Below are 27,790 nucleotides of genomic sequence, written 5' to 3' on the forward strand. Positions count from 1 at the left end.
CAGACTCCAGCTCTGCCCCTTAGAGACCCCAGTGTCACAACCTCAAACAGACAGAGAGAAGGCTATTGACTAAAAGTTCAAAGTTTTAATCCGAATTTGGACAAGTGTTGGGAAAACCAAATTTCGGCCACCGGAGGGGACTAGATCACGCCCCCAGGTGCCCTGAGTGGCTCCAGATCTCGGGCGGTACCTCCAGGCCACGCCCTCACGCTCCGATTGGCTGCCGCGCTTGGGCGTGTCAGAAGCTGGACTGCAGCAGCGTGACCCGCAGAGGCCACGCCCCCTCGTCTTGCGTCAGGGCGGGAGGGGCGGCCCCAGGGTCCCACGTGGACTCCCAGGAGGCGGGGCCTGCGCCACGCCCACTACCTCGGCGGGAGAACCCCGTGGAGCGGGAATTGGCCGCCCGAGGAGATCGTGGCGGCGAGGACACCTGGGGCGTGGGGTCTGACGGAGGCGGCGGCGCAGGGGGAAGAGGGTCTCCTCGGGAGTCCAAATTTCCCCCTAGAGAGGACGAGTGGGGAATGAGAATGGCAAACTTTGAGATTCGGGAGTGCAGACCCCCAAGGCCTTTCCTCTCTTAGACCCAGGAGTCCAGGCCCCCAGCCACCTCCTCCCTCAGACCTAGGGAGGCCCACCCCTCAGGACCCTCCTCCAGATCCAGTAGCCCTGGACCCCGATGTCCTCCTGCCTGGGATCTAGAACTTTCAAGGCCTGTCTAGCTCCTTCTTCATCAAGACAAAGGATTCCCAGCCACCCTCAGACCCCTCCCCACCAGCACCTAGCATTCCGGGCCTCTGGCTCCCTCTTCTCTAAAACCCAGGAGCCCAGGGTCCCCAGCCCCTCCTCACCTGTCATCATTCTGTGCCACTGCGACGCCTCAGCAGCCAGGGCTTGCGAGAGGCTAAGGACTCGCTCCCGGTGACCTTCGGATGTCGGCAAATAAGGGGTGGTGTTCCTTGGACTAGAAAAAAAGAGATCGGGGGACGTGTACAATTATATAATGCAGCGAGGACCGCAGTGCTGCGCGTGTCCTTCTGGGAGTTGTAGTCCCTAGCACGTGTCTTTAAAGGACTTTAACCATGGCGCGGCCCTTATAAAAAGCCCGCGTGCATTATGGGATTTGTAGTCCAGTCGTCCTTAAACTTCACCAGATCTCCCGACCCAGGGGCGGAGTTAGATACCTACCCAGTTTTGCAGTTTTGGAAAATGCAGTTCTCAATGCGGATCTAGGGCTTTCTGAACTAGAACAGGTTCTGCGACCTGCACTTCAGTACTCAGGAGACATTAATAATCACGCTTCTCCCTTCCCCTTTGGCAAATCGATTTCCCAGCTCCCTGCCCAGCCCTCGAATTCCTCACCTGCTCCAGGACCCGGAGCTTCTGAGCCATTTCTGGGCTCCAGAGTGTCCTGGGACCGCCTGCAAAGGAACTGGGGCATTAGATTTCCTCGTCTGGAAGTCCTCACGTTCTCATTTTGAGGAGGAAATGAAGGGGGCTCAGAGAGAGGATGAAACTGCCCCCAGAGACACTGACAATGTTTAACTTTACATGCACTCCTGAAAAACAGCGAGGTTAAGAAACTGCCCCCGTCCCCCACACACGCCCTTTTGTGCTCTGGAAAACGGCTTACTTCGAAGAACCCCCGTCCTCCTTATGACTTAGATAAGACTCAGACGACTCCCCCACCCCTGGTTCACCCACGGCAAGGCCAGAAACAGGCCCTCCAAATTAACATTCTTCACCTCACAAATGATTCCCAGAACTGTCTCCCCAAAACTAGGTAGACACAGAGATAAAAGTTTGGTGTTCAGCTGACTAAGACGCCGCCCATTACAAAATCAATCCCAACCGGAAAATCACCCCACCTATGACTTGTCTAATTGCTCCCCAAAAAAGTCTAAGATGAAACCATCCTGCCGAGACGCTCGGATCTTCAGATCTGGGGTGCTCCCCCCACTACAATAGCATGAATAAAGTCGATTTCCCTCCTTGCTCAAAAGAAAAATGATTAATTTTTTTGCCTTTGATAACATATAGTAGCTGAAAAAGAAAAACTGGGCTCCTAATCCAGACTCGTGACCCCCATCCTGAAGGGAGAACGCTGGTGAGGTGGAGATGTTGGCTCTGTCCCCCTCCTCCCCTCACCCCATCCCCCACCGCGAGGGAAGCCAGGGTGCTGATTTCAGCACAGGTGCAAGATGGGGTGAATCTGGAAACCCGGTTCTGGGTAAGGAGGTAGGGGACGTCCCCCTTTTACAAGGAGAGAAACTGAGGCTCTAACTAGGAGCAGAGGACCCATTACCACTCCACCCACCACCCCACTTTGCACTCCCTGTTCCCCTCACCCTTTGTTCCATGTCAGGCTGGCGTCTGGCTGGGGACAGCGTCCTGCCCAGGGTGAGGAGCCGAGGCGAAGCAGGGCGAGGGAGCGGCCGGCCACACTCCTGGTTTCTGCGTATTCTCTCCAGCTGCTCCTGAGCACTCATCCTCGGCCGGGCCACCGGGGGCTGAGGAGATGAGAACACCTTGAGATCCCAACCTTGCGCCTCCTCTTTATGTCTTCCCTGAGCCTCTCTGCCTCCAGTCTTGCCCTTTCTAGTAAGTCAACCACCGGACCTTGGAGGGGGTCTTCCTACACCCACCGTCCCCTCACTGCTCGCATCCTCTCATGGCCCCCAAGAACCACCCAGGACAAAAGTGTTCGAGGTCCTGTGTGGCCTGTTCCCTACCCACCTCTCTGGCCTCAACTCCATCAGCTGCCCTATTTGGACCCAAAGCCCGAGCCTAACAAACACCTACTCTTCCCTAGATGTATCAAGCTTCTTCACACTAGTAGTCAGGACCCTGGGTGGCTTGTGTGGGGGATCAGAATTTGCCACGCCAAAATGTATCTCTTCACCCTGCTTTGTTTTGTTTTTTTTTTTAAAGATTTTATTTTTTCCTTTTTCTCCCCAAAGCCCCCCGGTACATAGTTGTGTATTCTTCGTTGTGGGTTCTTCTAGTTGTGGCATGTGGGACGCTGCCTCAGCGTGGTCTGATGAGCAGTGCCATGTCCGCGCCCAGGATTCGAACTAACGAAACACTGGGCCGCCTGCAGCGGAGCGCACGAACTTAACCACTCGGCCACGGGGCCAGCCCCTTCACCCTGCTTATTTTTAAGAACAAAATTCTCAAAAAGAAACTTTAACCTTTCCCCTAACTGCCTAAAGGAATTTAAAATAGAAGGCACGCCAGGACAGGCCACCACCATAGATAACTCTGAGTATGGTAGACAGGGAGGATCCTCGCTAAGCCCATTTTTATCAAAGTTCTCTCTCTCTTGGGTCACATTGTCTATGGCCCAGCAAACATTTGTTTACCAAACATTTGCTTTTCCATCTCCATGTGAATTGTCTTCCTCCTCTTCGAAGTCTCAAATCACTACCCTCAACATCCTCCTTTGTCTTTAGCTGAGAATGGTATTTAAGGTGGTGGCTTTCCCCATTTTGGCTAGTTACTCAGTTTTCCTGGGCTTTTCCCATGTATTCACGTTATTAAACTTTGTTTGATTCTCTCCTGTCATTCTGTCTCATGTCAATTTAATTCCTAGACCTGCCAGAAGGACCCAGAGGGGAGAGGTATAGTTCCTCCTCCCCAGCACTTGTGATGAAAAACAATTCTGAGTCCTCTTGACAATGACAAATGGAGGAAGGGGATGCATTACCTAAACGGTCAAGAGGATCACTTTGGGTTGGCCTTCGCTTCCGGAGCTCTCTCTGGCCCTCAAAACCAGAGAGAAGACACACTCAGGGAGAAGGCCATGTGACAATGGGTGTCGTGCTACCACAAGCCAAGGAACTACCAGAAGCTAGGAGAAAGGCCCAGAACAGATCCCTTCCTGGCATCTTCAGAGGGAGTGTGGCCCTGCTGACACCTTGATCATGGACTTCTAGCCTTAAGAGCTTAAAATACAAGAGGGTAGAGATAAATCAAAGAAAACAATATTCACCAAAAAGAAACCAGAACTTGAAAATTTGGGAAATTCTCAGCCTATCCGTATTGCAAAAAGTGAGAGCACATGCTCTGGAGAGAAGACCAAGGGTGTGGCTAGACAACCTGTTTGCGAAGAGATTAGGCATGTGACATGTGGAGTCCATGAATCATCTCAGCAGAAATGCTGCCAGCTTGAACTGAAGGGCACAGAGAGGGGATGAAACAAAGGAAAGCTGTCAGACTTCCGGGGTGCTAGAGGCAAGGAACGGGGCGATATGGTTATCCAGCTGCTAAGATGTGTTATCCTTCAGGAAAGGGGGCAGTTTGGGCACAGATGTGTATACAGGAAGGACTGTACATGACAGATGGAGTTACGCTGCCACTAGTCAAGGGAATACCTGAAGCCTGGAACAGAACCGCCCCCCCCCCAGCACCTTCAGACAGAGAACACCCCTGCTGACACCTTGGTTTTGGACTTCTAGCCCATGAAACTTCGAAAGACAACAGATGTGTTGTTTAAGGGAAAAAAAAAAAAAAGCCAAAAATCAGAGGGAGGAGAACTCTTAGCTGCCGTCTCCAACTAGAAAATTCTGGGGAGACAGGTTGGATCAGCTCCTTATTGTGGGACCAGTCACGGCAGTTTACCCACTTACTCTGATTTGGCCACTCTTGAGTCACATGTCCACCTATTAAATAAGTAATGGCCCCTGAGTATCGGCTGTATGTTACTTCTTCACAGCAGCCATATCATCGGCTAGAAAGTCTGCTGTCACGCAATTCCAACTGTTACACATCCACTTGTTTTGAACGTAGCCCAAATAAGCAGAGAACTTTAGCTATCTACAGCCTGCCTGATCTGAACGTTCCACAAAACTGTGCCTAACATCTGCTCGCCATCGATAAGATAAACTTGTGGGGGGCCAGTGGCGCAATGGACAAGCATCTGACTAGGACCAGAAGATGAGATAAATTTGTAGTTGTAAAACACCCCAAGACCAGTGCTGTTCTCTGGAGCTCTCCCGCCCAGAGGCTCCACACAGAGCTGTGGGGCAACAACACCTAGACCTTAAGCCCATTCTGGGATCTCCCTCTCTCCTGAGATTTCCCTTGCCGCCCACCCCCTCTTCCCCTCTGGGCAGTGGCCCCCAGGCAGTAACCTCTGGAAGGTCTCACGCTGTGAGCGACTTCTCCCACGGGCAAACCCGTCAAAGTGTGGACCAAATAAAGCCCGCGTGCGCTCCTGCCACAACGTGGTCATATAATTTTCCTTGCTGAACTCTGAAATCCCTGGAACTCGCTACACACCCGCTAAGCTCTGGACAGCGGCAGCCCCCGGGCTCCTGAAAGCCAGCCAATCCGGGATGAGCCCGTGTTTTACCAGCCAATCAGCAACAGACACACAACTCCCGCGGCTCGAGGTCCACCAATCCCTAAACACGCCTGGCTCCCAACGTCCACCAATCAAATAGCGTGAACTCCACGCTAATTGCCAACAGCTCTCTGCTTCGCTGGGGGAGACTGTGTCGCCCAAGAATAGGTCTGTCTGGTTTAAGCGAGGAATAAGTTCAGCTTTGTTTCTGATCTCTTTCTTTAATACCTCCACGGTTCCGTTTGTTTGGAGTACCGTTTTCTGCATGGCCAAACCCTTTTTTCATTCATCCAGACTCAGCTTACCTTTTAACAGGCTTCCCAATGCTCTGAGTCCCCGCCGTGAAATGACTTAGGCCAGTCGGATACGCACGAGGACGGCATTCGTGCCTCTCTGCCCTCAGACTGCAGAATCAGCTCTGATTCACGGCTGGGTCCCCAATACCTTCCACAGGGACTGGCCCCTAGGAGACCTCAGGAAATGCATGGTGAGCAAATGAAGGAATTTGGGGTTTCTTCCGGCAATGGCCACATCTAAAAGCTCAGGCGGAAGGGGACAGGGGCAGCTCCCTGGCCCTTCTGACACCCTACTCGGATGGGTCATTTGCTGATGTCTTTGTAGGCATCAGAATGGTCCTGTTAAGTCCATAAGCCATGTTTCCCGCAGGAACCCTTTGCCAGCTTCAGGATGAGGGAAGCCACAGAAAAATAGGGGTTATGATGCAGAAGGTCACTACAGAGCAAACTCAATTCAAAAGTGTAGGTCCTTGAAAACAGGGACTGGTCTGGGGACCCAGCTTTGTGGGGCCTGGCACTCAAGAAGGGTCTGAGATGATGTTTGCTGACCTGAATTGAACAACCTTTCAGTTGGCAGAAGTTCTGGGGGCCAGAGTTCTTTGCTCCCAAGATACCATGTACAGTTGTATGGGATGCTCACTGCCCAAGGGCTGAGCCCTCCACTGGTACCAAGCTATGTTCCACCCACACAGAAGGGGCACCTGTCTCTAATTCACAAAAAGGCATCCTATAGATTAGCAGAGGCTCTGGCTTCCTAAATCCCCACCTCAGTCTGGATATTCGCACCAGCTGTCTGCCTGCTTCCCCATTTGGCGAATTCTAACTCATTCTTCAAGGTCTCTCCGCCTCCAGGAAAACATCTCCAACGTGCCCAGGCTGTCAGGGAGTTGTCCTCTGGAGTCCTCCAATGCCTCGTGCTTTCACCATCACAGAACACAATTCCCTCTGTTCTGATTGTGTCTGAAGCTCCTCGATGGCTGGGATCTGGCCTGATTCAGCTCAGGAACCACAATGTCCAGACAAAACCCAGTACACAAGAGGCCAGGACTACAACAGCATCAGTGAGAATAATCACAAACAGGAAGCTCAGAATAATTAACGTATTCAAACCTGAACTCCCCTCCTTCCCCCGCCCCACTCCTGCCTGGTAACTCCATTCCTCCAAATGCCCAGGCCAAGAACCTTATCGTCATTCTCCACGCCTCACACCCCATCTCTAATCTGCCAGGAGATCTTGTTGGCTCCACCTTCAAAATCATCTCCCCAAATCTCTTATCTGTAACTCCAAAAAAAAAAACCCCCAAATCTGAACATGGACATTTGACATTTGTTTTCCTAACTCTGGTGCCAACATCCACCTGGTCCTATTTACGTCACATCACTCACGAGGTATCTTGCGGGTCATATTCACTGAGATGTCCCAGCAGACGCTCCACAGCCCTGTTCCTGAAGCCATCCTACTTCCTCAGCTCTCAGAAGGGACAGATGTTTCTCTTGCCTCTTTTCACCGTCTTGTCTTCAGGCCTATCTTTGGCTCTTTTTATTTTTTCACACTGGCAGCCGAGCTAACATATGTTGCTAATCTTCTTTCTTTCTTTTTTTTCTTCTTCTTCTCCCCAGCGCCCCCCGGTACATAGTTGTATATTGTAGTTGTGGGTCCTTCTAGTTGTGGCATGCAGGACGCCGCCTCAGCATGGCTTGATGAGCGGTGCCATGTCCGCCCCCAGGATCCGAACCGTGAAACCCTGGGCCCCCGAAGCAGAGCTCGTGAAGTTAACCACTTGGCCACGGCGCCGGCCCCCAAGACCCTTTGCCAAGGAGCAGATGACACAGCCTAAAACTCTACGAAGGCCACCCGCCTCGTCCCCAGGGACTTCCCCTCCTAGCCCTGCCTGAGACGTCCACCTCCAGCTTGATGATGGCACTGATGGCTCGACCAATGATCCCTCTCTCCAGAGTCTCAAGCCACCAGACGTCAAGAGCCGTGATGGCATGTGTCCACTGAGCTGTCTGGCTTCTTTTGTACATGGATGTGTGACATGATGTTTGACTAAACCTTTTCCTTAGAAATAAAAAGTGCTTGATACGTATAAATCTATTTTATTCCACTCCGACTCGCTCATTCCGTAGCTCATTGCTATATCAAAAAAACTTACAACGTTTAAATTGAGATGTTATTTAGAGCCTTTATCCCATTGAGTAGGAATAGTCAGACGTTTTATTGACGAAATGTTAACGTGTTGGACTAAGGGGGCTGCGCCAGACGCCGCTTCAGCTTTTTTATAATACACTGTAGACGCACTGTTTGATCTGTCTAGAATCTGCAAAGTTTTGCATTTTGAATTTCGTCTGGTCCCAAGGGTTTTGGATAAGGTATGAAGCCAGGTATGTCTCGAATCCGACTGCCTCTCAACACCTCCACTTCTAAGTTAGTGGAAGCTACTTGGTCTCTGCCTCCTGGACGAGCCCAGCCCCGGCCCCCACTGTCTCCCCACACGGCCACCAGAGGGCGCCCGTTCCCACTCACGTCCCTCTGCTCAGAACCCTCATGGCTCCCTTCCTCCTCAGAGTCAAAGTCCTCACCTGGGACCAGAAGGCCCAGCACCATCTGCCCCCATTACCCACCTGTCCTCACATCCAGCCCTCTCCCCATGACTCGTTTATTCGGTTCCAGCCTCACTGCCTTTCTTTCTTTTCTTTTCTTTTTTTTTTTTTTTGAGGAAGATCAGCCCTGAGCTAACATCTGCTGCCAAGCCTCTTCTTTTTTTGCTGAGGAAGACTGGCCCTGAGCTAACATCTGTGCCCATCTTCCTCTGCTTTATATGAGGGACGCCTACCATGGCATGGCTTGCCAAGTGGTGCCATGTCCGCACCCAGGATCCAAACCAGCGAACCTCCGGCTGCCAAAGCAGAACGTGTGTACTTAACTGCTGCGCCACCGGGCCGGCCCCCACACTGGCTTTCTAGCTGCTCCACCAACAGGCCAGGCTCACTCCTGCCTCAGAACCTTTGCAAAGGCTGTTCCCTTTGCCTGTCACACTCTTCCACCAGATATCCCTAAGGCCCCCTCCCTCCCCTCTTTAGGTATTTGTTCAAACATCACCTTTCCAGACCAAGCCACTTACAACTGCATGCCTCCCCCAAGCGTCCCACATCCCCTTACTGAGTCCTTTTTCTACTTATTCAGCACTTACGATGTATAAAATAATGTACAGTAAGGTGGTTGTTCATTATCTGCTTCTGACACCCAGTAGATGCCAGATCATAGGGGAAGGGTTTTTTTTTTCTCATCTTGTTCGTGTTTGTGACCTCAGCGCCTAAACAGCTCTATGAAATAGAACTTTCCGCGATGACGGAAATGTTCCATATCTGCACTGCCCGACAGGGTGGCCACCAGCTACGTGTGGCTCCGGAGCACTTGAAATGCGGTCAATGTGAATGAATTTTTAATTTTATTTCATTTTAATTCTTTTAAACTTACAGAGCCACACGTGGCTACTAGCTACCTTACTGGAGAGCAAAGAGGATATTTAATACATATTTGTTGAATGAATAATTGATAAATGAATGAATGAATGGAGTCCTTACTATATCCACATACTATTTTCAACCCTTGATAGGCATTCATCTAGTCTGGATCCTCACATCAGCTCTGGATGGCAGATACTGTGATTAGCTCCATTTTGCAGATGAGAAAATGGAGGCACAGAGAGGTTTAGTAAGTGACCCAAAGTCATACAGCTTAGAAGTGGCAGAGACAGAATTCAATCTCGACACTCTTAACAAATCGTGTTCTCTCTGCTCTGAGGTATGGCCTTAAAACTTCCCTCTCCCAGTGTTTCCCCAAGAGTGGGGGCGTCTGTGGCAGTCAGATGAAAGGGTTACAAGATGGACCTTCGGGGACGAGATGGACCGCCTACCTTGGTTCCTGGCTGCGGGGAAGGGAGGCGGCGACCCTCAGGGCTGGAGGCCCGGGAGGCCCTTGGAGACCCAAGACCTGGAAGGGCAGAACAGGACTTGGTGAGGACAGGGAACTCCAGCAAGTCCCACCCAACCGAGGACACTCACCTGAGCGAGGGCTGGAGGGGTCTCTGTCGCCCCCGGGGGGCCGCCCCCAGTCAGCCTCAGGGGACCGGGGCGAGCTCAGTTCCACAGACTCAGTCAGGCTCTGGAGGGGTCGGGAAAGGGGAATAATGATTATCACTATCATTATTATTCCCATTTTTCAAGCACTTAGCAATTCAGACACAGCGTGAGTCAGATTAAGATTGAAAACCAGGAGCCAGATGACCTGGTTTCAAATCTCAGCTCTCTGCCATTTATTAGTTGTGTGACCTAGCACAAGTTACTTTACCTCTCTGGGCCATATTGCACGTTTGGAAATAAGGATTGAATCCACACATGTAAGACGCTTAGAACAGTGCCTGACACATAGCAAGGCATTATAAGTGCAAGTTTTATAATGATTTTGTATCTGGGGCTGTGCTGAGCACCTTATCAGCGTTATCTCATGAAATCCCCTCAACAAAGCTATGAGGCAGCAATTATGATCCCTATTTTACATATGGGGAAACTTAGACTCAGAGAATGAGGTCAACAATTGATGTCACAAAGACGGCAGAGCTGGGATCTGAACCCAGGTCTCCTGGGCACGTGATCGGATGGTCAGGATAAGCAGCGGCTCTAACCCAGCTATGACAACAGTGGCTCCTGCTTCCTGAGGGCCTACTCTGTGACAGACACTTTCCAGTCACAATTTCTCCTTACAGGATCCTGCAAGGTGGGGGTGATGATCAGCCATGTCTGGTAAATGTGTATCGAATGCCTCTCTGGGAGGAAGGAGCCCCGGTGGGTAGCGTTTGCCAGTTTCTGTGGTGCAAACACTTCCACCACGGTCAATTTCAACGTGACATCAATTGCCGTCATGTGTCGTCAATTGCCGACGTGACATTGTTGAATGTGGAACTGAGAAGAGACACACGCAGTTGGCTCTGGGAGGTGCTGGAAGCTGACTCCAGCACACACTGGACTATGGTCACAATGTAACAAATAAGGGAAGAGGAGCTTCCAGAGCTTAAGAGACTTGCCTGAGGTTGGTTAGCTGATCAAGCGAGAGAGAAAGAGGCAAGTGGGTGATGGGTGGGGCCGGGGGCAGAAGGGACAGGAAGCTGGATGGGGACAGAGGGGTGTGGGTCTCACCTCCCTCTCCGAGGACTCCTCGCCTTGGACTGCAGGGGATGGGGAGTCGGGCTCAGTGTGCGGGGGCGGTTTCTGCGGGTCCCCCAGACCCGCCAGCGTGTCCTCCACCATCCACAGCTGCTGCTGAGCAGATGCTCTGTCCTGGGGGGAGGAGAGGAATTTATCACTCAAAGGTGGGAAAATGCGAGCAGGCTTAAAGTTGATAGACCACAGAAAGGGCCTGAAATCAGCTGGAATCTATTTATGGAGTCATAGATGGACTGTGGGTGCAGACGGAGGCTATTGTGTGGATTTCCACAAATAGATATCCTGTTGACCCACCACACGAACACTGTTATCATAAACGCCGTCTTCTCCATGCTGTTCTTCAGCGTCACCTCTGTCATAAATAGGTGATCCTATAAATATATATTAGTCTGTTTCTGAATACCCTATTCTATTCCTTTGGTCCATTTGTCTAACCTCACATAAATACTACATTGTCTTCCTAACTGTAGCTTTACAGTCAGACTTAACGTCTGGTCGTGTTAGTCCTCCAGCTTCATTCCTGGAGGTGGCCTTGGTTACCCTTGGCCTTTTGGACTTCCTGATATAATTTAGAATCGGTCTGTCAATCTCCCCCTACAAACCTGGATATGTATTGGGATTGTAGATCCCCATTGGGGAAATCAATTTGGGGAGACTCCAATCTTTATATTATTGTATCTTTCCTATCCATGAACATGGTATATCTCTCCATTGCTAAAGGTCTCCTTTCATTTCTCTCAATGACGTTTTGTGGCTTTCAGAGTAGATGTCTTGCCTATCTCTCATTCTATTTCTTCCTAGAGATTCAGATGGTTTACATTAATTGCAAACGCTACTGTTTATAAATATTTATTTTCTAATTGTTGGCGCTAGCATACAGGAAGACAACTGGTTTTTGCAAACTATCAGTGCATTCAGTGACCTTGCTGAATCTGCTTATTCTAATAGCTTATCCGGAGGTTATTTTGGGTTCCCTACCTATATATGACAGTTGTGTCATCTGTAAATAACAACAGCTTTACGTCTTCTCTGCTCCTTATCCCTTTGGTTTATTTCTCAGACTCACTTGCACAGTCTAGGACCCTGGTACAATGCTGACTAGAACTAGTAATAGCAGACACCCTTGTCTTATTCCTTATATCAGGGGGAAAGTTTTCTTTTTTTTTCTTTGTTTTTTTTTAGATTTTTTATTTTTCCTTTTTCTCCCCAAAGCCCCTCAGTACATAGTTGTGCATTTTTAGTTGTGGGTCCTTCTAGTTGTGGCATGTGGGACGCCACCTCAGCGTGGCCTGATGAGCGGTGCCATGTCTGCGCGCAGGATCCAAACTGGTGAAACCCTGGGCCACAGGGCAAAGTGGAACGCATGAACTTAACCGCTTGGCCACAGGGCCGGCCCCAAGGGGAAAGTTTTCAATATTTCATTGCCAACTATAATGTTTGCTGTGGGTTTGTTACAGACGCCTATCAGATTAAGGAAGTTCCCGTGCATTCCTACTTTGCAGAGAGTTTTTATCATAAATGGATGTTAAATTGTGTCAAATGTTTTTCCTGCAATTATTGAAATGATCATGTGGTTTTTCTCCTTTATTTTGTTAAATGTGGTGAAACACACGGACTGATTTTGAAGGGTTACATTAACCTTGCATTTCTATAATAAACCTAATTCGGTTGTGATGTATTGTTCTTTTCATATATTCCTGGTGCCGAGTGATATTTAACACCAATAGGTGGGGGATTAGGGTTGAAGGGTGGATTTTAAGAAGAAGTGGGAGGGGCTTAGCATGAAGAGGGCGGGGCTTAAATCTGTGAGCATGCATTTAATACTAGAAGTCAAGGTTTTTAACTAAAGATACATGATTTAGAAACTCGCTTGCTAGGCTTAGAATGAAGAAGTGGGTCTGAGGCTAAGCAACGGGGTTTATACTTTGGGAGTGAGTCTTGAACCAAGCGATTGGATTTAGAACTGGAAACTCCAGAGGATAAATTTCACAACAAACGTTAGGATGCAGAATGCAAGACAGGAACTTGCAGGATGGGGACAGGGCTGAGGGGTGGAATTTTGACATGAGGGCAGGGCTTCAAAATAAGAAGAGAGATTTAGAACCAGAGGGGAGAGTGGTTCTGAATCTGAAGGTAGGACTTTATTATTATCATTTTTTTTTTTTTTTTGCTGAGGAAGATCGGCCTTGAGATAACACCTGTGCTAATCTTCCTCTATTTTAGGTGGGATGCTGCCACAGCATGGCTTGACTAGTGGTGTTAAGGTCCATGCCCAGGATCTGAACCTGTGAAGCCTGGCCACCAAAGCAGAGCTTGCAAACTTAACCACACAACCACCGGGCCAGCCCCTGAAGCTAGGTCTTAAAATGAAGGACGTGGTCTTAACTACACTAAAGTAGGGTTTAAAAGGAAAGGAAAGGACACAGGGGGAGAAGCTTGGGATAAAGTGGGAGGGGCTTTGATTCTGTGGGAGGGGCTTAAATGCCAGAGGTTTTCCGGGTGAACCTGGAATGCAGGGTGGGGTTTGGGGGTTTGGGGCAGGATGTACCTGGGGGGACCCGAGGTGCAGCAGGTACTCAAGGGTCTCTCTCAAGGTGCCCAGCTCCTGCTCCAGGCCGCTGTATGTGTCCCAAACCCGCTCTCGTTCCTCAGGTCCCAAAAAGGGGAGACACAGAGTTAGCCTGCCCACCCACCAGACCTTGCCCCACTCCATCTCTTCCCAGCTGAGGAGGAGGAAGGAAGGCCTGGCCCCTGGTGCCCTGGAGGTATAGGGACTACAATTCCCAACAGCCTCTTTGCTCCAATTACTGGGAACCCCAGTGTCTATATGGAATCTGCCATTCCAATGAGCTGATAGTGCAGACAAATAACAGCTTTGCCTGAATCCTCTGGATTACCTCTGCATTCCCCTAGGGTGGCAGAGTCTACAGAATTCTTGGGACACTCAAGACCACAGATCCTATGCACCCCTGGGCAGAAGAAATCTCCCTGCCATTTTTTTTTTTTTTTTGAGGAAGATCAGCCCTGAGCTAATATCTGCTGCCAATCCTCTTCTTTTTGCTGAGGAAGACTGGCCCTGAGCTAACATCCATGCCCATCTTCCTCTACTTTATATGTGGGATGCCTACCACAGCATGGCGTGCCAAGCGGTGCCATGTCTGCACCCGGGATCCGAACCGGCGAACCCCAGGCTGCCGAAGCAGAACATGTGCACTTAACCGCTGTGCCACGGGGCCAGCCCCATCCCTGCCATTATTAATAATAATAAAAATAATAATAGCAGCTGAAAGTCTTTACTAAGCACTTACCATGTGCCAGGCACTGTTCTTAGTGCTTATCTAATTCTTGTGAGGTAGGTACTACTGTATTAATGTCTTCATTTTTCAGATAATAATAATTATAGCTAACACTTAAATATTCCTTACCATATGCCAGGTAACCTAAGTATCAAATATTCATTCACTCATTCATTTACATGTATTTATGAAATCTCCACAATGACTCTATAAAATAAACACCATTTTTATCATTTCAAGTTTACAGAAGAGGTATCTAAGGCCCAGAGGAGTTAAGTAAATTTTCTAAGGTCACACAGCTACTATGAGTAGGAGCTAAGATTCAAAGCTAGGAAGCCCAGATCAAATTCACCCTCTTAAACCACTAAATTAAGTCCAGCTGTTCCTTGGCTGCTCGCCCCTCACCCCCTAGGACTGTCAAGACCACTGGTTTAAAATTTGTGGAGCGGGGAATTCTCAAGAACTACCTTCCCATAAGCCTTTGGGGGCAGGTCCCCTTCAGTAACAACCTGCAGAGTCCTGGAGCCTCCTGGAAGGGCATGCCCATCCCCAGATGCTCACCTGAGTCAGGTGACAAAGAGTGGCCCTCACGCTGACCAGTCGGTCCTGCAGGAGGCGCTGGCGTCCCCAGGCCCTCCCTGGAGCCGCGGCCTCCCTGGTTGTTTGGCTCAGCTGCTGCCTGGTCAACTCCAGGGCTGCTTCTAGCTGCTCCTACACCGAGAGGGAAGGTGGGTAGACTCCTGAAGCCACACCCAGCCCCAGGGAGAGAGAAAAGAGGAACTCTCCCATATCCTCCACAGGCATGCTGGGGATCAGGAAGGGCTAAGGGCAGGTGGAGAGGCCAGGTGGCCCTTCCCCCATCCCAGAGCCCAGTACCTTCTCCTCCTGCCTCTGGTCTATCTCCTCCTGCAGCCTCCTCAGGAGCCGGTCCTGCCCACACAACTTGGTCAACAGAGTCTGGAGGAAGAACGGCAGCTATTTACGGACCAGATCTGGCTCTTCTCCCTGCCTCCCTCCCCCCACCCCCCATCTAGAGCATTCTCTCCTTAGCTCTGGGAACTCAGCAGGGGTTGGATCAGGGAGCACTTACATCTGTCTCCAAGCTTTGCTGGAAGGTTGAGTCCAGGGGGGGACCTGGCTGAGGAGAAGGAGAAAAGGCAGGTCCCTATTGTAGGCCAGTGCTGAGCCAAGCCCTGTTTCTACTGACAGACACCTCTCTCCCTATTAGCTTCATTCTAAGCTTCAGTAAATCTCAGAAGACCAGTTTCCAGATTCTTGGCTTTAGGAAGATCTAATGGACTATTACCAAATAGCTATAGAAAATGTTATAATTAACAGAGAAAACTGAGACATTTCCTTTATGACTGAGAATAAAACAAGATGCTCACTACCACTGTTCCAGTTTAACACAGTATTAGCAATCTTGACCAGTGCTATAAGATAAGAAAAAAAAAAACAGAATTATAAGGACAGGAAGGGGAAAGATAAAACCATCATCCTCTACAGATGATATGTTCATCTACCCAGAAAAACTAACAGAATCAAAGAGTGATTAGAACAAATAAGAGAATTCGGCAAGGATGCCAGGAGCAAGATGAAGCCACAAACATGAATAGCATATCTCTATACCATCGATAACTAGAAAATATTACTTAAAAAGAAAAGAAGATACCTTTCAAATAGCTATTGAAAATATCAGGAATTTAGGAGTTAACTAAGAACCCATAAGATCTCTATGGAAAAAGATCTCCATAGCAAAGAAAGCAAAAGAGGGGACTCCAGCAGACTGGAGGTGCCCCAGGATACCTACCAATAAAACCATGGAAGCCCGGGTCCCAGGAGGTCTTGGGGGCAGCTGGAGATATGTGGAGGCGCCAGAGGGGACCTGGGGGGGATACTGAAATAAAGATGTTTAGAGATTGGCATGTCTTAGTAACAAATATTACAGTGGATGTGTCTAGATTAAAGTGCCTTAGGAGACACTCTGAGGTTCCAAACTGGGCCCCCACAATTTCCTCAACCACGTGTTCTCCAGCTGTGCGCCACTGTGGGGACACAGAGGATGATAATAAATGGACAAGCCTGCCTAAACAGCCCCAGTGGCCAATGGGAGTTGCAATCTACTCTCACTCTCATATTTGTGGTTAGCCGTGGATATTCTGGGCTACAATCCCATAATGCTCAGAGAAAATAGTAGGTGACCAACTTGGAAGGATAAACTGGAGACACAAAGCAGATGCAAACCACACTACCCTTCTGAGCGCTGTGTTGGAGTAGAGCATTCTGGACTACAATCCCCATAATGCTTAAGGGGTAATGACCAGAGACCAGCCTGAAAAGAAAGCCGTGAGGACTGATAGGAAATAAAGTCCACTCTCTCTCACATCTGAATCCAGCTGTGATTATGATGAACTACAATCCCCATCATGCTCAGAGGGCGATGTCCTAGAGCCCAGCCTGGAAAGACAGCCCTGAGTGCTGATGGGAGATGTAGTATCCCCTCCCCTTCACCTCTCCAGCTCACCTGTGTTCTGGCCTCCTGACTCCAGTGCTGGGGACTCCTGGGAGGCCTTCCTGCCCCAGCCTCAGAGGAGGGTCCTCGGCGGGGAGTGGGTGGCCGGGAAAGCGTCTGGCGCTGGCGGCCCCAATCCAGGGGAGGCAGGACATCGATGCGACTCAGTGGGGTATGGGGTCTGGCAGGGGGGGCTGTGTCACCTGAGGAGGGAGGGGGTCTGCGTGCAGGAGCAGAACGGGGCCGGGGGAGGCTCAGAGGGGAGGGAGGGCGAGAGAGGGGAATGAACAGGCTGTGGGGAGGAGAGAATCGGAGAACTGGGTCAACTAGAGTCCCCTCACTCCACTGCCCGCCAGGTCAGCCTCAAGGATGTGTTTCCCTTCAGTATGTGTCACTGTCCCTCTAGAGTAGAACCCTCCTCTACTGCCCAGATCCTGAATAATTTTCTCCTTTGTGGCATCTCCTCCTTGAGACTTCACCCGTACAGTTTCAACCCGCAAGACCCAGCAACTCACAGTCACAAGACAAAGCACTAAGCCACGCCCCTAGTCACTGCCAGTCCCCGCCCTTCTCAGGCCACGCCCCCAACATCTCTTTTCGTCTGAAGCTCAGCCCTATAGAACCTTCTCATCCCAGACTCCTGCGTCCAACTCACTCCGGGCTCCTCGTCCTCCGAATCCGGGGTCCAGATTGGAGATCGGCCGTGGGGCTGGGAGCCAGCAGCCCTGGTCGGCCACGACCCCTGGAGAGCCGAGCCACCTCCGGCGATTCTGAGCTGCGCCCCTCTTCCCCTCTTCTCACCTCCGGGGGACCACCGGGGCCACCAGGGCCCTCCCCAGGCTGGGGACGTGCAGGTGACCTGGGTCGCCCACTAGCAAATGGGCACAGAAAAAGACATCACTCCTTTGAAACTCGTAAGAGCCTTTATTCTCGGTTCACACGTAAGGACATAGGGAGCTAGACAGAAAAAAAGGGGAGGTGGTGTGCTATAAATCATTGTCCCCATATTGCAGACGGGGAAACTAAGGCCCAAGTATGAAGTGACTTGTGCAGGACCATAAGGTCCATCCAAGTGGCTGGACCCAATGCCCCAGAGCACTATGAACCTCCAGCCTGAAAACTGGGGTCTGCCAGGACTGGAGCTTTTATTTTTATAGCTTACATTGTTTAAGCGACAGCCCCCAGGGGGTGGAGACTTCTGAGGGAGCCAATCAGAGAGTGTGGAATATTGATGGAGGGGCGGGACCAAAGAGTGGGCTGAGCTTAGAAGAGACTTTTTGCTGATTGGAAGAGATGAAGTTCCTGGAGGTGGGGCCTGGAAGGCGGAGTCTCCCAAGCTGAAGACGAGTGATTGGACGTCGAAGGGGCAGTGCCTCAAGGGGAGGAGCAGGGGATAATTAATGGACTCGGATTGGAGGTCCAGGGTTAGGGGCGTGGTCTAGACCTATACGCACCAATCGTCACCCTCCGCGCGGGAGGCCCGGCCCAGCGCCCGTAGCCAGCCTCTCAGGTCCTCTAGCGTGTCAGCGGCCAAAACGTAGGTCCTCATGCCTGGGTGCTCTGCCTGCGGGAAGAGAAGCTGGGGACCCAGACGCCCAGGCCCTCTACAAAGGGGGATGCCATGGACTCTGGTCGAGATCTTTTATCTCCTATAATGGATGCTCCAAAGCCTGCCCCCATCACCTAGTGCCTTAGTGCCCATGGGGGATGGACGGACTCACGGTGAAGGTGAAGCGCCGTCCTCGGGGGGCTCCTGGCCCATCTGGCCTGATACTGTAGCTAGGGAGTAGGACGCTGCCCAGGACGCTCTCCTCACGGCTGTCTGCAAAAGAGGGGCTGGGGTCAGGGATCACAAGGGATCTGGAGACCGAGAGGCTAGAGGACAGGGAGGGGTGGGACAGGGGCCCGTCCACCCCTGCCAACTGGGGCACTGACCCTTGTAATAGAATAGGCAATGGCCGGAGAGGACGAACCAGCGGCGTTTCCAGAGTCGAAGCCCGGAGCTGTCCTGGGGAGAGAGAGTGGGAGGAGAGGCCTGAGTAGAGAGGAGAAGGAAAAAGGAGACAGTGACACTTAGGGACAGAGACCCAGAGAGAGGGGAAGAGCAGAGACACATGTTTGATGTGATAGATTCAGATGGAGAGCTGGAAGCCAGCGTGTTGTGGCTGAAAGGACACAGATTCTGGACACAGTCCGACCTGAGTTTGACTTCTAGCTCCACCACTTTTAAACTATGCCCTTCAGCAAGTCATTTCCTCCCTAGGTCCCTCATCTGTCAATTGGAGATTGAGAAGTTACGGGAAGGTTGGAACGAGATATTGTACCACATGTGGGTAGGGGCTTCATACACCAAGACTTGGTCCGATTATTCTGGAGCCTGAGACAGAGAGGCCAGGAAGGTGGCACTGAGCCATAACCCAAATCCTGTGTCTCCCCATTGCTTCTGCTCGAACTGCTCCACCATCTTCCACCCTACGCCCCTCTTCTCCTCTTCAATCCATTCCCACGGAAGCCAGCACGATCTTTGAAAATTATGCCAGATCATGTGAGTTCCCTGCTCAAAACAGAGTTTACCACCACACTTAGAATAAACCTCAAATTCCTTACCCTAGTGTACTGGCTGGCAGGGAATCTAGATTTGGGCATGCGTAAAAATTACCAGGAGGCCTTCTTAAAACACAAGTTCCGGGGCCGGCCCTGTGGCACAGTGGTTAAGTTCGCACGTTCCACTTCTCGGCGGCCCGGGCTTTGCCGGTTCAGATCCCAGGTGCGGACATGGCACCGCTTGGCACGCCATGCTGTGGCAGGCGTCCCACATATAAAGTAGAGGAAGATGGGAAGGGACGTTAGCTCAGGGCCAGTCTTCCTCAGCAAAAGGAGGAGGATTGGCAGTAGTTAGCTCAGGGCTTATCTTCCTCAAAAAAAAAAAAAAAAAACAAAACACAAGTTCCTAGAGGCCAGCCAGGTGGTGCAGTGGTTAAGTTCGCATGTTCTGCTTCATCAGCCTGGGGTTCACAGGTTCGGATCCTGGGCATGGACCTATGCACCACTCAGCAAGCCATGCTGTGGCAGGCATCCCACATATAAAGTAGAGGAAGATGGGCACGGATGTTAGCTCAGGGCCAGTCTTCCTCAGCAAAAAGAGGAGGATTGGCGGCAGATGTTAGCTGAGGGCTAATCTTCCTCAACAAAAAACAAAACACGGGTTCCTGGGGGTCAGTAGATCCAGGGTGGGACCTGACAGTGTGCATTTCTAGCAGGTTCCCAGGTGATGTTGATGCTGCTCGTCTAGGATCACACTTTGAGAACCACCGCCTTGCCAAACCTCCTTTCCCCTCGCCCAGCTCCAAACCCCAAGCTCTGACCTGCTGCAGCGCCTTTTGCTCTCGGACTCCCTCTGCCCCCCAGACCTAAGCCTGATGGGCTCCTTCTTGGCATTTACTTCTCAGCTCAAATGTCATCTCAGAGATGCCTTCCCTGACCAACTGTCAAACGTAGCTCTCAGCCCTCAGCCACTTTGGAGCACATCCCCCTGTGTCATTTCTTCACAGGACTTCCTACTCTAAAGTCAACCAGTCCATTTATTTATACATGAATTTATTATCCATTCCTGCCCCGCCCGCATCTTGAATGTAGAGTACATAGACACCTGTCTATATTATTTGCATAATATGTGCCCCAGGGCTTGGCATGTTGTAAATATTCAAGAAGTCATCATTGAATGAATGAATGAAACAATGACAGAATAATAGGAGAAGCAATGATAGAAAAAAAAAGAAGACTCGAATGAGAGAAACAGCGGACAGCCAGAGGCACAGCCTCTAGTGTCACTGGCAGCGTCCTTTCCCGTCTCCCGTCTCCCGGTCACCCCACCTGCTTGTGAAGCCAGCCTCGGATATGCACGGGGAGGTTGGGATCCCTTCTGAGCGCATTGCCCCTCTTCCCAAAGGCATGGACCTTGCTGACTGCCCGGGTGGGCTTCTGAGGAGAGAAGGAGGACAGAAGTGAACAGGGCCTCGGGATGCGCTTCGGGGGGCAGTGCAGCAGGACGAAGACAACCTGAGGCCCCCGGTCAGCTGCCCTCAGAAACCAGGTCAAGGAGGGAGCTGAGTCTTGAGATCGGAGTTGGGTGTGCATCGTGCAGAGTTGAGAGATGCTCTGGATGGGCAGACGGAGGAGTTCGGAAACAAGGAAGCGGCTACTGGCTGATGGGGAAGGAATTTGGGAATCAAGAGTTCACTGCCAAGGCGAGGATGCCCTTGGCCTCCAGAGTCAGGGATGTAGCAAGTACATCCTTTGGGATCTGGAGGGACCTCCATGCTGAGTCCCTGGAGATGGGTCACCCAGAATCGAAGGACGCCTCAGTGCTGGGTAGTGACATCCCTTAGCAACCATGTCCAGGGTGGAGAGATGGCTCGGAACCTCTCCCAATAGACGAAGCCCCCTCCACCGGCCTCCCAGGCACCTATAGCCAGAATCCCACAGGATGCCCTGCCTTGGGGATGGTCCTGATCAAGGTCGGAATAGAATTTGTGGATTCTGAACTTGGGAAACTGGAAATGAGAGAAGAGAATGACAGGAGGACAAGGAAATAAGTGTCCTCACTGAACTTTGGGCTGGGGTGACGATTTGGGACAAAGGGTCTCAGGCCCCCGTGGGGTCTTACTGTGAGAGAAAGGTCCTTTCTTATTGGATTTCAGAGCTGGTTAGATGGGATGGCCAGAGATAGGCCAGGGAGTCCTCAGTCATAATCGAGAGTAGCTGCCACTTCTGAGTTCCCGGGGTGGGAGCAGGGGGGAACCTCATGGCTGGGGAGTGGCTCTATTTTAGCAACCAGAGTCAAGCCGGATTATTCCTCCGGCTTCAAATTAGGAAAATACAAGGGGTGGGGACAGTTGGGAGTGGCTCTGAATTCCTAGCTGCAACTGGTAGGCAATTTGGGACCTTACTTGGCCTGCCAGACCCCAGCGCTAAGGATCCTTGCTCTTAACAACCAGAGTCCCTGGGGTGGCACCGAACCCAGGCCTAGGAACCAGGGGGATGTGGCAGCCCACAGCCCTGCCCCGCTCCCCAGCCCCACCAAGAAGGTCCAACCTTGGTGCTCAGGCTGCCGAGCGAGGAGATGGTAGAGGCGCTGCTGGCCAGGCTGAGGCTGCTCCGAGGTCTGCCCTCCTCCATCGAGGGCTTGGGAAGAGAAAGAAAGGGACTGTGTGCCTGTCTCTGCAGCTGACCCGGCTGGGGACAGAGACGGGGTCAGGGGCTCGCAGGTCGGAGGAGGAGGCTGAGGAGAAAGAGTCTGTTGTCTGGGGCCTGGGGGGCTGGGGGAGGCCCTGGCCCTGACCGCATACCGAGAGCGATGCCAAGAGAGGTGGGCGGCACTGGCAGCTGCGGGGAGGGGGCAGCTGTCTGCAGCCCAAGACAGAGAATAGGGGCTCCTTTATTCTTGCCCCCTGCACCCTAGGCAGGAATTTGACCCTCTCTGTTCTTAGGGACCCCCATTCCCTGCCTCTTTCTGGTTGCCCCTAGCTACCTGTCTCCTGCCCTCCCACACACACCCCTAAACCGTCCCCGCCAAGCCCTGGGGCACCACCCAGGAATGCACAGCCAGGCAGCCCCTCCCGGCCCAGCCAGGAAACTTACCAGCTCAGGGGTCCCAACAGCACAGGACAAGAGAGTGGGTGCTGGGGCCACAGTCTCCCTCCTTCCCTGTCTGTTAGGTGCTGCCTCTCATAGTCCTCAGTCTCGCTTCTCACCTGCTCCCTCACGCTCTTTTTGTCTCTGTCTCTCCTCTCTTACGGTCTCTCTTTCTTTCACACTCTCCCCTTCTTTTAGTCTCTCTCTGTCTCCAGTCTCACCTTCTGTCTCTCTCTCTAATCTCGGTCTCTTCCAGTCTCTCTGTCACTCATTCTCTCCCCCTGCCCCCATATCACTTTCTCTCCCAATCTTTCTGTTTCTGTCCAAATCTTTTTCTCTCGCACTCACGAGAGTCTCTCCCTCTCTCTCCCCCTCACGATCTCCTCCTCTTTCTCTCCCTCTCTGGCCCTCCACGTCTTCTCTTTCCTCCTCTCTCTCAGATTCTCCTTCTCACTTTCTCTCTTCCTCTCTCTCCCAGTTTCTCTTTCCTCTCTGCTGGTCTGCCAACCGCCCACGCTGCTGTCTCCCCTCCCAATCCCGGCTGACCCCGCCCCTCCTGGCCTCCCCACCACAGCCTGACCCCTGGCTCAGCTGCCCCCACAGCTGAGGGGAGGGGCTCGGGGGGGCCCCCTGACTCCTGGGTCCCTGCTGTGCTGGGGCCTGGAGAACCGGAGTCCCATAAGGGCTGAGACTGGGATTCCTAAATGTTTGGAGAGTAGGAGGTGGGCCTGGACTCCAGGGTCCCCGTGGGCTGGTTGTGGTGAGGGGACCGGGTCATTGGCAACCGGCATGGAGGTAGCTTGGATCTTGGAAGGGGTCAGAGGCTCAGACTTCTGGGCACCTGGGAAAGAGTGAACTAGGAGTCAGAACTCCTGCGTTGTGAAAGGAGCTGGGAGCTCGGAAGCTTGGCATTCAGTGGATGGGTCCAGGTCCTGCAGGGAGGAGGGCGTGGCCCTGGATCCCGGATCCCGGCTGGAGGAAGGTCAAGTGGCCAGGGCCAGATGTCCGCCTCAGATCCGGGTGAGACCGAGGATGTTCTAGACCGAGGAGGAGACGTGGTTCTGGGATGTACTTTGAGGAGCAGAATTATGGACCAGGTCGGGGAGGTGGGGCAGGGAATTAGGAGTGTCTCCCTGGGCCTGGAACTTGTGGCAGGAGACCTCCCATGTGGTTGATGGATGCTACCCAGCCAGAATTTCCGTTTGTGTCACAGCAGAGCTTTTGTACGACTTTGAAGCAGGTGAAAAGCAGGTGTGGAGCCTTGTGCCTGAGGCTGGGAGGGGGTCTGAGTTTTTGGATTAGTACCCACTCAGCGCATTTGTTGAGCACCTACCGTGTGCCAGGCACTGAGAAGAAAGCAGTTAAGAAAAGCCAAGTGCTGCCTTCGGGGCGCTGACATTCTTCTCCTCTGCAATGAATCTCATCTGCATTGCAAATTCTTCTCATTTGCAATGAACCTAGACTCTGCTGTGACCACCTCAGGGCACGTGACTTCATTCCCAAGCCTCAGTTTTCACATCTGTGAAATGGAAACAATAATATTCTCCCACACCGGGGAGGATGTGAAGGTGCGAGAGCCTAGACTGGAGCCTGCTGGTTAAATTCGGGAGGGAAGGCGTTTGCCTGTAGCACGAGTTGAGCGAGCTCACCGCCCGCTGAAGCTGTTCACGCGTTTGATTGACAGCTCACCGGTTTCCGGGCGTAGCTACGCTCGGAAACACCGCCGTGACGTCACAAAGCGCGGAGTTTCCGCGAGAATTCCAACCCTATTTTCCCTTCCCTCACGTCTGCGTTTCGAAACCCCGCCTCTCCTTGCGACGTCATCACGTCCGGCCGCGTTAGACTATAAAAGTGTTGCGGGCGGCGTCAGCGGTAATTGGATCAGCTCCCGGTTGTTGATTACATGCTCCATCTTGCGCGACCCCGCGGCCCTTTGTCGCGACAGCGCTTGCTGTCTTGAGTAACCTGAATCCCCGAGCCTGACGCCGGAGGGCGAGATGAACGCGCTGGCCTCCCGAGCCGTCGGGACCTGCGATCGCTTGTGGAAGACCGAGCCGGCGCTCCTGCCCCCGGGCTGACGCGCAGCCCCGAGCCGGTGAGTGAAGGGGTCCGAACGCCTGGGCCCCGAGGGGCCTGGGGCCTGGGGATCAGACTCCTGGTCGGTAATGAGGAGGGAGCCTGGGCTTCTGGGTACCCAGACAGGCGGGTTCGAAGCCGGGACTCCCGGGTCCTGAGGAAGGAGGGCCTGGGAGCTTGAACTCCAGTGTCTGGGGAGGCGGGGGACTGGGACAGACTCCAGAGGTCGGACTTAAGAAGGAAAAGGGATTGGGAGCCTGGAGTTGCCGACTCTAACGGAGGAGGGGTCCGGGTGTCAGATTCTTGGGTCCCCAATGAAGGAACCATATGGGAGTCGGAATTTTTGAGTCTCGGAGGGAGGCGGGTGAAGTGGGCCTGATTTGTCAATCCTCGGGAGGATGGGAGAACGGGGGACTAGGACTTTGTCCCCACGGGAAGCAAGCAGAGGACCTGCCTTCTCAGTTCTCGGGACTGGGACTTGTGGGGCTGAGGGAAGATGGGGCTGGGGGCTTGGACTTTTGGGTCTAAGGAAGGAAAGAACTAGGGCCCCAGACTCCTGGTGTTCAGAGAAAAGAGAGGTGGGAACCAAGGCGTAAAGATGGGAGCGGCTGGGATCAGAAAAGAATGTGGGCGGGGACTCTGGCGTTGCTATTTGTGTTACTATGCCCTTTGCTATGACTCAGGAGTCATCCCCTGATGCTCTCCCATAAATGGCTTCTAAACTTTATTCTTTTTTTCTCTCCCTTTTCCGCAGCCCAGACAGATGGCCCCAGGCCAAGCGCCCCATCACCCCTCCCCCTGGAGGGATGCCCACCCCTTCTTCCTCCTGTCTCCGCTGATGGGCCTTCTCAGCTGGGCCTGGAGCCACCTGAGGGGCCCAGGATCTCCAGAGCCCTGGCTGGCGGAGGCAGTAACGAGTGCACATCGGGCACAAGCTGGCTTGGAGGGCGTAACTAAGGCTTCTCTGGCCACCCACCATGCCCCCTGGGGCAGGCGCCCTCAAGAGGAGGGTGGAGACCCTGGAGCCGCTGAGGAGGATAGAGAAGCATCGTGGGGGGCCTGCCCTGACTGGAAAGCCAACACTTCTCCTCTTGAAGCCTGGGGACTTTCAGATGATGAAGGCGAGGAGGAAGCCACCGAGGTCCCTAGAGAGCAGGGAAGTGAGTTTATAGATGGCCGGCCTGCTCTCCGGTCCCCCAGCCTTCTGATAAGAACCTTGCAAGAGGACCCTCCGAGGGAGGAGGAATCTGCGGAAGGAGGAGTTGCTGAAGATAAAGAAGTGGTCACATTCTCTTTTCCTCCGTTCCACTGGGAGTGTTGTCCAGGGGTGGAGGAGGAGAAGGAGGGAGACTCTATAAACAAAGAAAGTCCCAGAACATCCACTTGCCCCTTATCTCCAGGATCCAAACCCAGGGCTTGGGTGGATTGCTCACAGGAGGAGGAGAATCAAGCCACAGAGGAAGAAAGAAGAGAGAGTAGAGAAGCCACGAAGACCTCCGTATCCCCCTCAACTGCAGGCTCCCAGCCCAGGCCCTGGGAGCGTTGTTCAGGAGCCGAGTCCGAAGAGGAGGACGACGAAAAGGCTGAGCGAGGAGAAGCCGACCCAGAGCCACTCTCTTCAGTTCTAGCCCAGAGGCCCCTGCTCAGGACGAGGCAGCATCAACCCAGTAAGATCACAGAGGAAGAAGACGAAGAGCAAGATGAATTCAGTGATTCAGGAGCAGCTGAGGAAGAGGGAGAAGCTGAGGGTCCCTCGTCCATCCCCTCTACGAGTGCCTTCCTCAGGGCCTGGGTGTATCGGCCAGGAGAGGACACAGAGGAGGAGGAGGAGGAAGATGAACTCAGTGATTCAGGAGCAGCTGAGGAAGAGGGAGAAGCTAAGGGTCCCTCTTCCATCCCCTCTACAAGTGCCTTCCTCAGGGCCTGGGTGTATCGGCCAGGAGAGGACACGGAGGAGGAAGAGGAAGAGGAGGAAGATGAACTCAGTGATTCAGGAGCAGCTGAGGAAGAGGGAGAAGCTAAGGGTCCCTCGTCCATCCCCTCTACAAGTGCCTTCCTCAGGGCCTGGGTGTATCGGCCAGGAGAGGACACAGAGGAGGAGGAGGAAGAGGAGGAAGATGAACTCAGTGATTCAGGAGCAGCTGAGGAAGAGGGAGAAGCTGAGGGTCCCTCTTCCATCCCTCCCACAAGTGCCTTCCTGAGGGCCTGGGTGTATCGGCCAGGAGAGGACACAGAGGAGGAGGAAGAGAATGAGGATGAAGATGACTCAGAAGCAGCTGTCTCAGGGCCAAGTCCCTCCCTTCAGGCCCAGAGTGCCCTTCTCCGACCTGGAGAGGAGACAGAGGGAGGGGAAGCTGCTGAGGAGTGGGGAGAAGCTGAGCCCAGCCCCTTCCGAGTGGCCATCTATCTGCCTGGAGAGAAGGCACCACCTCCCTGGACTCCTCCTCGGCTGCCCCTCCGACTGCAAAGGCGGCTCAAGTCCACAGAAACCCCCACCCGGGATCTGGAGCCTGAGACCCCGCTAAAGGCCAGAAAGGTGGGTGCTGAGGACTCAGATTCTTGAGTCTTAGGAAGGAGGGCGATGGGAGCTGGAACTCCTGGGTCTGGGCAATGAAGGGCTGGAGGCCCCAGTTCTTGGGTCCCCCGTGTGTTGCAGAGGGTTGCATGTGCATTCTGTTGGGAGGGCTCTGTTCACTGTAGTGCAATCCTTTGCAAGAGGCCGGGCCCCTGTGGGAGAAGGGAGCAGCTGTGGCTCATGTCAGCCCCAGGGACTCCACCTCCACCTCAGTGAGTCAGATGGAGGATCCGGTGGCAGGCAGGTGACTAGCCAGATAGCAAGCATTTTTGTGTAACTAATTTTTGTTTGGTTCTCTATCTCTCTCTCTCTCCGCCCCCTCTCCCCTCTCCTGTGGCCGTGTGTATCTTGCGTCTCCCGGTCCTGCCGTCTGTGCCGGTCCGTCTCCAGGTGTGCTTCTCTGAGAAAGTCACCATCCATTTCCTGGTCGTCTGGGCGGGACCAGCCCAGGCTGCCCGCCGGGGTCCCTGGGAGCAGCTCGCCCGGGATCGCAGCCGCTTTGCCCACCGCATCGCCCGGGCCCAAGAGGAGCTGGGCCCCTGCCTCACCCCTGCTGCCCGGGCGAGGGCCTGGGCACGCCTCAGGAACCCTCCTGCTTCTCTGGCCACCATACCTGCCGCTACCCATGCCTTCCAGACGTCCTCCATCCAGGCCATGCCCTTGAGCCATGCTGTGGCCTCTCCCTCCCCTCCTTATGTGTCTATATCTCCTTGCCTGGACCTCAGTGGGAGGCGTGGCTAAGATCATGTGGTTTGCATATTATTAACTATTTATTTTTTTTAAGTGTTGGTTAATATAAGGAATAAAGCCTTTTGATTTGTAGTGAGCAATGTC

At 52.7% G+C, this 27,790-nt stretch overlaps 2 protein-coding genes across 7 annotated transcripts; one reads left to right on the forward strand and one right to left on the reverse strand.

Moving 5' to 3' along the window:
- Positions 1-65: 65 nt before the first annotated feature.
- Positions 66-22,799, reverse strand: PLEKHA4 (pleckstrin homology domain containing A4). Of its 6 annotated transcripts, none has more exons than XM_014852245.3 (20): positions 22,312-22,799; positions 21,766-21,952; positions 20,545-20,652; positions 18,607-18,679; positions 18,393-18,493; positions 18,126-18,235; positions 17,327-17,542; positions 16,684-16,963; positions 15,970-16,056; positions 15,250-15,297; positions 15,036-15,116; positions 14,721-14,870; positions 13,412-13,510; positions 10,837-10,977; positions 9,706-9,805; positions 9,558-9,634; positions 2,346-2,507; positions 1,360-1,418; positions 849-961; positions 66-501 (listed from the first exon to the last, which is right to left on the reverse strand). In XM_014852245.3, the coding sequence occupies exons 2-20, from the start codon at positions 21,847-21,849 to the stop codon at positions 239-241; spliced, it is 2,352 nt and encodes a 783-aa protein (XP_014707731.1). In that variant the 5' UTR covers positions 21,850-21,952; positions 22,312-22,799; the 3' UTR covers positions 66-238. The 6 variants fall into 6 exon arrangements, with proteins under 6 accessions (XP_014707731.1, XP_070354667.1, XP_014707732.1 ...); XM_070498566.1 differs by having other exon boundaries at positions 15,036-15,134; positions 22,312-22,779; XM_014852246.3 differs by having other exon boundaries at positions 21,766-21,855; positions 22,312-22,777.
- A 1,346-nt stretch (positions 22,800-24,145) lies between these two features.
- On the forward strand, positions 24,146-27,778 carry PPP1R15A (protein phosphatase 1 regulatory subunit 15A). Its single transcript, XM_070498570.1, has 3 exons — positions 24,146-24,400; positions 25,136-26,917; positions 27,347-27,778. The coding sequence occupies exons 2-3, from the start codon at positions 25,145-25,147 to the stop codon at positions 27,695-27,697; spliced, it is 2,124 nt and encodes a 707-aa protein (XP_070354671.1). The 5' UTR covers positions 24,146-24,400; positions 25,136-25,144; the 3' UTR covers positions 27,698-27,778.
- Positions 27,779-27,790: the final 12 nt, after the last annotated feature.

This window comes from Equus asinus, chromosome 26, assembly GCF_041296235.1.
Source record: "Equus asinus isolate D_3611 breed Donkey chromosome 26, EquAss-T2T_v2, whole genome shotgun sequence".
NCBI classification, from domain to species: Eukaryota; Metazoa; Chordata; class Mammalia; order Perissodactyla; family Equidae; genus Equus; species Equus asinus.

Coding starts and splice junctions, on each gene's coding strand:
- PLEKHA4 (XM_070498566.1), bottom strand. CDS start 21,849: ATGGAGGAGGGCAGACCTCGGAGCAGCCTCAGCCTGGCCAGCAGCGCC. Junction 16,057..16,683: donor GTCAGGAGGCCAGAACACAG/GTGAGCTGGAGA, acceptor TCTTTATTTCAG/TATCCCCCCCAGGTCCCCTC. Junction 1,419..2,345: donor AGCCTGACATGGAACAAAGG/GTGAGGGGAACA, acceptor GTTCCTTTGCAG/GCGGTCCCAGGACACTCTGG.
- PPP1R15A (XM_070498570.1), top strand. CDS start 25,145: ATGGCCCCAGGCCAAGCGCCCCATCACCCCTCCCCCTGGAGGGATGCC. Junction 26,918..27,346: donor CCCCGCTAAAGGCCAGAAAG/GTGGGTGCTGAG, acceptor GTCCGTCTCCAG/GTGTGCTTCTCTGAGAAAGT.